The sequence below is a fragment of the Morus notabilis genome, unplaced genomic scaffold (genome assembly GCF_000414095.1).
Source record: "Morus notabilis unplaced genomic scaffold, ASM41409v2 Scaffold1008, whole genome shotgun sequence".
Lineage (NCBI taxonomy): Eukaryota > Viridiplantae > Streptophyta > Magnoliopsida > Rosales > Moraceae > Morus > Morus notabilis.
Window position 1 is genome coordinate 47,523 of NW_010367831.1, and position 9,442 is coordinate 56,964.

The following is a 9,442-nucleotide window of genomic DNA, read 5'->3' on the forward strand; positions in this document are numbered from 1 at the left end:
TTGTGAGTTATAGCATAAAATTGATTGTCATGATATGCCACATCATTGAATGTGGTGTGTTCCTCACCAATAATACGGATCCATCATGTTTCTTTATCAGGTCGAATATAAGCCAAACTCGTCTAATTCCCCAAATATAGCCACACAGATTACACCATTTACATTTGCTATAGGATCAGGAGTAAATGTCGTAATCTTAGAAAGGTAATTTTCTAGATAGCTACTTAGATAATCTATCTCTTCATCATCTTCATCTTCAGGAGGAAAAATAGGAAGAAGGTGAATAATTGCATCCTTTTCTTCACTAATCATAAAAGGTTATAGTTGCCAACCATCCGAAAGGTTGAGCCACCAAAACGTCTTCCATACCAAGGAAGTAATAACAACTTCTCCAAGAATTTGTTATCTAAGATACTGTATATGCTCCATGTACGACCTTTTATATTTTTACTTGGAACCAAAAGCATTGGAATTTCATGATGACTTAGATTTTTAACATGTTTACTCCGATTGTCCTCTGCTACAGAGTGCCACCAAGTACAAACAAGTCCAAATTCTAAATACCCTAGTCTTGACTTTAATTTCTCCAAAATTGAGTGGATGTTTGGTTCATGGATTCAGAACCATTTTCGGTGAGAAAATACTATAGGGAACTACGAATCATGGCACGAATCCACCAACCAAACGCACTAAAAGGTGCTTGGGAATCTCGCCCAATCTGTAACAATTTTCTTGCTGATGCATGTCATGACGAAATTGGACATATTATATTGTACCATACACATTTTTTAGGTCTCAATTTAGACTTTTATAATTCAGATATATATTTCTAAAATGTTGATCAATACCTCAGTCAAAGGAGTCGACAGTAGTACTTGATTAACTAGGATGTGTTCTATTGTCATTGATAGGGTGTGTGTGTGTATAAATATATATATATATATATATATAGTTAGATTATTTTGCATTTCACCTTGGTGACTTCTCTCCTTTCTCGTTCATCCTTGGTTGTTGAGTATTTTGCTACTACGACCTTTTATAGTTTGTTCCGCGTTAGACATTTTGTTGGCTTTGAGCTTTAATGTTGGCTCTCCCATTTTAGAGGTACTTGTACAAATACAATTTCTCAAAAATAAATAATGAAAAAAAAAAAAAACATCATTTCATTACCTTGTCATCCTTTTCATTTCCCTGAAAAGCAACATAATTGAAAGTTGAAACATCCGAGATAACATGAAATTCAAGCACTAGCATTGCCTGCATTATTGGACATAAACACCTTCTCTAACTTCTCAACAAATGCTCTCCATCAGGTGAAGCTCCAGGGTGATCTGCAGAGGCAGAATCCTTGCTCATAGTTTCTTCATTTGCTTTTCCCCATATCACACCGTAAAAACCGACTAATAGTATCATTGCTCCTATAGCACTACAAAATTGGAACGGCGAAGGCAAATTACTTGTGTCACAAAATAAAGAAGCAAACTAATACTAACTGTTTCCTTGCTCTAAAGAAAGAAAATATGGTTTGATTCCATTGGTCCTTGAACTGTTTAATTAGTAGGTGATAACTTGGTCCCCTTTCTCTTAATTTTGACAAATATGCACATCCTAAAAATTAAAATGCTCGCAATCAAAGAAAAATCGTTAATTGCGAGCATTTTAATGGTTCGGGACTGCAATTGCCAAAACAAAAAGAAAAAACGATCAAATACTTGTCACTTAGTCAACTGTTTTATGATCAATGGTACCAAAAGATCAATGGAAGTTTGAATACCTCCCAAGATGCAGAACATCACCCAGGAACATGACTCCCATAGCAGCTGCAATGACGATGGCAATCGGCCTAAAGATCGTGACATAGACGGGGCCCTTCAAGTGCAGCCCCCATGTGTGAACGGTTGCGGTGAAGGTAGGACCAAACAATCCCTGAAATGAGTACTATCAATTTTACACACACATCCAACAGCTTGTAGTGTTAATTACTTGCTACCCCTCTCTAATTGAGCCAGACGACACAAAAATAGACATGCCCTCCATAGTGGGTCCTTTCACATGTCGGCGTACATCTGTTTCTTGTGATACTTAGAACCCACTTTTTTTTCGAGAAAGTTTGAAGTTGTTAGAAGATGAGATCAAGTTTTTGTCTTTTAGTACTTACATAAAGTACAATGGTGGGTAATGCTAAATCAGTCCTCAATCTCCAAGCACTTGTGTCTGTCTCTACTATGAAGCATACCGCTGCTGCAATAATTGATGTGCATAGAGAGAATAGGACTACCACAGTTACCTCAGCCGGGTATAATTTGATGACGTGGGTCTGGAAAAATTCTAGAGAATTTAAACTTAGTTAAACTTTTTTTTTTTCCATGAATAAGATCAAATAATCAATAAGTTAGAGTAAGATATTATTAAGATAGTGAAAATTTTTTCCAGGTAGCCCGATTTGGCGGAAAACTGTACCAAATTACCTGAAGAATGTACCAGACTGAGACCAGAATGCAGAAGGCAACAAGTAAAAGGCCACCTAGAATCCAATTTGTTTCTGGTGTTTGCAGAGGATACTCAAGTGATGAGGGTGATGAAGACGATAGAATTACCGGGCCATCGTAGAGGATCGCTATTAATGCACCTGATACTGAAAGTATAGTGCCTATGGTTTTGGCTCTAGTGCTTGAGCTTCCAAGATCGAGTTTTTCCATCCTTTTCGAGGCATCGACAAAATGTTAACACTAGAGGTTGAGGAGAAATTATTTATTAAGAAGTTCAGTTTGTTCAACCTTAAAAACTGTGCGCAACACGCATCTTGACTGGAAATTCACTATGTTGATATAGAATCGAAAGGCGCAAGAGGGTTGTAAACAATATCCAAAGAACAAATTAGTTAATTAAACATCCTTATGAGCTAGATATTTTATGTTGAAGGGATAAACAACAAAGGAAGAAAAGAAGAAACGTCGAGGAAGAAGAAAAACCTGAAGATGACAGCCAATACGAAAGTAAACGCTGGCTGAAGGTTGCTGATGGCCGAAGCAAGAGTCGGTGAGCTATATTCTATACCTTTAAATATGCATATATTACCCGCATACCTGCTTTGCCAAACATGAATAATTTGATTAATTTTCTAAAAATTAAAAATCAAAAAAAGAAAGTAGATTTCTCGATGTATTTCATACCCGATCACTGAGAGGAGGAGAATTCTGTAAAGGATAGAGGGCTTTAATGGGGGAAGTCCCGTTCTGCGAATGACGACGAATAAATTCTAAAAATGAGAGAGAGAACATAAAAGGGTATGTTAGATCAACATGATTAGCAAGGAGATGAAAAAGAGGAGATCATCACCTAGGAAAGATGAAGAGAAGAGGTAAGTAAACAAGTGCGCCTAAAGCATAAGAATATGTGACGTAGACAAAATAGCTCAATCCTTTCGCAGCTGCCGCTTTGTACAAGGTGTTTAAGATCACGCTTATGCACTCTACTGATGCCATGGCTGTGAATGGCACAACTTCTTTCTTACAATCCAACCTTGCCATTTTTCCTTCCTTCCTTCTTCCTGTGATCTCGCTTCTTCTATGCAGATTAGTTTTGGTTTCTTCCTATATTTTATTATAACCCAAGGCAACTATCACATAATTAAATATTTGATATAGGCCATTTATTTAAACATGATATGATAATCGCTGTGGTTTGTTTATTCTTCTTCTTCCATATGCAGATTAGTTTTGGTTTCTTCCTATATTTTATTATAACCCAAGGCAACTATCACATAATTAAATATTTGATATAGGCCATTTATTTAAACATGATATGATAATCGCTGTGGTTTGTTTATTTGCAACTTGGGCTCCCGGGACGAAAACAAACATATATAACACGACAAGATGCGTATTCATCGCATTGTCTGACTAATACGTGTAATTGAGTTGAATAAATAATAATTGACACGAATCTCGGCCATGTTTTCATCAACTCGGAGGCTTTTTTGAATCATTCGCAAATATAAAATGTTTTAATTACAATTTTATAGTTTAAATGAAATGGAATTGAGGTATTAACCATGTTTGATCAGCTATACCATTCGTATTTTAGACAACAAGAAAAATTATTTAAAAGAAAGAAAAAAAGAACAGTTAGCATTTCTGTATCTTCGATTTTGCACTTTGGTAGCAAAGGGGTGGTATTTCCATCATCAGATGAGGCTCTCAAGTTATTATTGGATCCGCTATCGTCTTCTTGAGGTATTCCCCATATCACAGCATCAAACCCCAGTAGTAGTATAGTTTCTCCAATGACACTAGAAAGGGCATTTAAAACAATGGAAAAAGGGGGGAAAAAAAATCAGTTATTCTTCCTTGGTGATTGTGGAGCTAAATTTCCTAAAATTCCACCGGGATAAAAGAAGAGTAATGAGAACGTTAAATACCTCCCAAGACGGAGAGGATCACCAAGGAATATGAAACCGAACGCGGCGGCAACGGCAATTGAAAATGGCTTGAAGATTGAGAAATAAAGGTCGTGTTTGGAATTGATTCCATTTTTGTTTTTCACGTTTTTTGAGAAAAAAATAAAAACGTTTTTAAAACGGCGTTTGACGCAATAAAGATAAAAAATAAAAATGAAAATGATTTTTTGGTTTAGTGTAAAATGAGAGAGAAATGAAAAATGACTTTTAGTCATTTTTTATTTTTTGTTTTCATTTTCTCCTCTCTCAAGCAGAGAGAGAGAAAGAGAGACATTAATGAGTTTTTTATACTGAAAATAATCTCTTGATAAAACTATCAAACGCATTTTTAAAAATGATTTATGTCTGAGATTGAAAATGTTTTCATTTTTATTTTCATACAAAAAAATAAAATTATTTTAGAACGAGTTCCAAACTCGCAGAGACCCCTTCAAGTGCAGCCCCCATGTGTGGAGTAACGAGCTGAAAGATGGACCAAAAAATCCCTGAAAATAAAAAAAGAAAAATCTTCAATCACTTAAACCTTTATACCAACAGCTTGCTGTATTATATACACATATATAGGCCATGATATAGTCCCTTACTGATAATACAATAGTGACCAAAGCTATATCAGGCCTCAGTGTTCAAGCGCTCAATTTCGATTCTGCTATAAGGGTAACACAATAATTGTCTTACATAGGAAGTACCCCAAGTGTCACAATTTGCTCATCTGGGTACATTTTCATCACCTAGGTCTGTCAAGTGCTAGAAAGAATTGAAATCTTAATTTACAATAGCTTCCCTGGTAACTTTTTCAACGATTTGCACATTTCTTGGGCAAGAAGTTACCTCAATAATGTACCACATTGAGCCTAGAAGGTTTTGGGAACCTAGTAAAAGGCCTCCTACGACCCAAAATTCTTGGGATGTTTTTAGAGGAAGTTGAAAGGATGATGCCTTGGAAGGAGATGAAAATGAAGAGGATAGAATTGTGGGGCCCTTGTAGAGAACCGCTATCAATGCGCCTGTAACTGAAAGTGCGGTCCCTATGATTTTGATTTGAGTTGTTGAGCTTCTTAGATCCAGATTTTCCATCCTTATTCAGGCAGTAAAAAAAAAAAAGTCTTATGAGAGAACAAATTATAAATAAAACTGACCACGAGAAATCCCAAAAACAAAGCTACGTAATGTAACACAACCCTCTTTTTTCTTTCTTCCAAACGCAAATTGGTAACACAATTTTGAAGGAAGATAATTAAGGAGAGACAAAAAAAAAAAAAAAAAAAAAAAAAAAAAAAAAAAAGGCCCCCAATATGAAGGTAAAAGCGGGACTTGGCATATATATCATAACATATAAAAAGTGTATCATGACTAGGCTATGTTTAGCATGAGGGAAAACAATGAGAAAGAAAGATATATAACTTAATGAGGAAAATAAATAGAAAAGGGAGGACCTTTCTTCTATAGTGTTTGGTATGGATTGTCTTCTCTAATCCTTTCAAATTGAGAAAGACTAAAGCTAGAGTAACTCTCATAGCAAAAGTGTATAAAACCAAAGAAGAGGAAAAAAAAAAAAAAGAAGAAAAAGAATTAGGTTACCAAAAGAAAAAAAGTTTCCCACATAGCATGCTTTCAATTTGAGAAGATCTGACTTTTAATTATTTTTTTTACTGCTATTACTTAATTATTTCCTTCCCAAATAGTTGGGGAGTTTATTGTTCCGAATTAAAATAATAAACAGAAAATAGTTAGACTTTACTATCGATCTCAGTGTATGGGATTATTTTATGTGAATAGGGCCAAAGATTGAGACAAAATTTTAGGGACAGTGCACTTTGAACTTTGTGATCAATGGAGGGGTTGAAAACCAATATTAAAAAAAAAACAATTACTTGGGGCAATATAAAGATAGTAGGGACTGGTGAATAATTTCTCTTGAGGAAATAAATTGGTATAATCTTTTTAAGATTTTTACTGTAGACTATTAGAAAAATACTCCGTCAAATTTGATTTTGTTAGTTTTATAAATATATCTATATATAATTTTAGAAATATATTACTGTTCAAGTGATGTAGTTAAACATCTACTTATATACTAGCTGGTCATCTTCTCTTTCACTCTCTTTTTATCATTTTCCTTTCTCTCTTCTTTCCCTCGCGTTTTTCGTTTTTTTTTTTTTTTTCCATGGTGAGTGAGAGATTTCACTTACTACCTTGTATTGTTGAGAAGCTGATTTACGTGCCAACAAAGGTGAGTCCTCAAACCTATTCTCTAGATATCAATGTTGCCTTATATTACTCTTCCACGTGTTTCATTCCCACCCTGCCATTTCCTTTCCTGCGCTCTCTACCCACCCTTACTCAAAGGATATTATATATATATATATATATATATATATATATAGATTCTAAACGAGCTCTAAAATCTAATTAAAAAATGAAAGAAGGAAGAGGGAGGATGTTTGCTAGCATTTTAATTTGAGAGAGAGAGAGAGAGAGAGAGCGCGAATGAAACTTTTTCATATTCAAGAGGTGTAAATGTGAAAAGGTGACTTAAGTTTGGAGTGTAATAAAATTTACATTTAAAAGGTATTTTGCGTAAGCTTACAGCCACAAGTAGAGAATTTGGTTAAAATAACCAAGTGAAAAAGTAAAATTAAGAAAATGATTTTTTAATTTTAATTTTATTTATTTCCAGATCTCTACTCCACAAATCTCACTCTGTCACTCACAGATCCAGACCAAGAAGAAGCGGGAGCAGAAAAAGAAACCAACAACAAGAAGAAGATGAGTTCTGTTTCTCTGAAAATAGGCGACAGAACGGCTAGATTCAGAAGAGCAACACTGTGGTCTTCGGCGGTCAACATTCTGATGCTCGCCTCCGTCGTGACAACAAATCTCTCCTCCTCCTTCGAGTCTGGAGTGAGAGTGGAGAGGAGAGAGATTGTCATATTTTAAAAGAAAGTCATTTTACAAATAAAAATTTTTAAAAAGTTATTTTACTAATAAAACTTTCCTATTAAGTTATTTTTACAAGGCCTCTATATATATATATATCTATATATAGGAGGATATATGTATATATTTTCCTCTATGTGCACCTAATTTTTGAAATCTTTGCTAAACCTAAGAAAGAGTCAAGGTACTATGACATGATTAAATTTATTGGTAGGACATCATGACTTTTCCACAGCAAGAAACTGTCCGATTAATAAATCAATAACCATGTTGCTTCTTTGATATAGTAAAGCGTTAAGCTATAAGCTTGCAAGGCTTCTATCGAAACAATATTATAATAATACCCTTCTATTTCCTAGTTAATTTATAGTTAAAACGTACAACAACAATCGTTACAATACTTAAAATAAAGACTTAAATATTTTCTCAAAGAAAAATAAAAATAAAAACTGAATATCCACATTTAGATGCTTTAATTACGTACAATATTACTCATAATACATAACTAGAGTATCAATTAACTTTAGCCTTACAAACATCTCATATTCACTAATTGATCCAAGCAACCATGAAAACTGATCTCTATTCTCCAGTATTCATGATCTCATCTATTAATTGCTTCCAAGATCAGAGAGGGAAAAAATAATAATAAAAAAAAAACACGGGAGCTCAAGAGCCGAGCAACTTTACTAGTTTAGATCAAGGATGCGAAAGTAGCTAGGGGTAAAATATTAGGTTTAATACAGTAGACTGTCATCAATAAATCAATTTATAAAATAGGACTTTAACAATTTCAGAACACTTCTCATTAATAAATGATGTATTATAATAAAAATCAAACTTGGCAATCAATATTTCTAAAAACGATTGAAACTGTTTGAATTTTGGCAAAATAAAATGAGTGCCTTTATCCCACATCAGTTGGGAAGCAAAGAGAGAGGGTCTGAAGTCTATATAAGAACTAAATAAATTTTGTTTAAACTTGTCTCAATCAAAATAGATAATGAATTTCTTTGTGAGGGTCATCGCTAAAGTCACATGGTCTAGAATTCAGTGTTGGACTTTCGGGCGGCGGGTATGCCCGATGCCCGAAAATTTTTGGGCACGGCGGGCAGGCCCGTCTCGCCGCCCGAAAATGATTTTCTTCGGGCACGGGCTTGGGTAGCCCGAAAATGGTAAGCCCCCCGACAGCCCGCCGTCGTGGAGAAGCCTTCCCCCGCCGTTCGCCGGATTTTTTTTGAATTTTCCGGCAAATACCCGAACTTCCCGAATTTTGCCCGAATTACCCAAATTTTTTGTGACCGTTGCCCGAATTTTGGTGACCGTTGCCCGAATTTTGACCTGTGCCTGAAAAATGCCCGATTTTTTTTTACCGTTAGCCCGAAAAATGCCCGAATTTTGAAAAAAAACGGTCTTTTGCCCGAACCCGAACTCGCATTTTGCCCAAATTTTTGAACCAAACGGTCGGATTTTTATCCGTTGCCCGAACTGCCTGAATTTTGCCTGACCTGCCCGAAAAATTTGTAGCCGTTGGACCCGAATTTTTTGGGGAAAATTTTTTTTTTTCAACCAAAAAATTTTCCTATAAATACCCCCTCCCCCCAACCATTTTCCTCACCCCAAAACTCTCATTCTCTCTCAATTTCTCTTAATCTCTCTCAATTTCTCTTAATTTCTCTCAAATCTCTCTTAATCTCGCTTAAATCTCTCTCGAATCTCGATCTCTCTTAAGCTCTCTCAAAGCGCTCTCAATCTCTCTTATTTTTCATAATGGCTTCTTCTGGTTATGGTGGTGGTGGTGATATTCCTATTGATGCCCAATTCAACATCGAAGAAGGGCAATTTCCTAATGTTTTTCAATCACAGGAATCGCAAACTATGGAAAGAAATGCTGATCAAACTGCAAATCCGACCCCTGGTGGACGTACTAGAGGTCGAGGACGCAATGGTGGTGGCACAAGTGGCCATGGAGGAGAGACAAGCGGTAGTGCTAGTGCAAGTGTTGCAAGTTCTAAGAAGAAATGCAAGCGCACCTCAGCAGTT

At 35.5% G+C, this 9,442-nt stretch overlaps 1 protein-coding gene and 1 pseudogene across 1 annotated transcript; both read right to left on the bottom strand.

Annotated features, from left to right (window-relative positions):
• Window positions 1-1,284: 1,284 nt before the first annotated feature.
• On the bottom strand, window positions 1,285-3,530 carry LOC21391766 (WAT1-related protein At5g40240). Its single transcript, XM_024175640.1, has 7 exons — window positions 3,340-3,530; window positions 3,174-3,236; window positions 2,973-3,086; window positions 2,469-2,700; window positions 2,159-2,317; window positions 1,775-1,926; window positions 1,285-1,426 (listed from the first exon to the last, which is right to left on the bottom strand). The coding sequence occupies exons 1-7, from the start codon at window positions 3,528-3,530 to the stop codon at window positions 1,285-1,287; spliced, it is 1,053 nt and encodes a 350-aa protein (XP_024031408.1).
• A 1,327-nt stretch (window positions 3,531-4,857) lies between these two features.
• On the bottom strand, window positions 4,858-5,789 carry LOC112094534 (annotated as a pseudogene).
• Window positions 5,790-9,442: the final 3,653 nt, after the last annotated feature.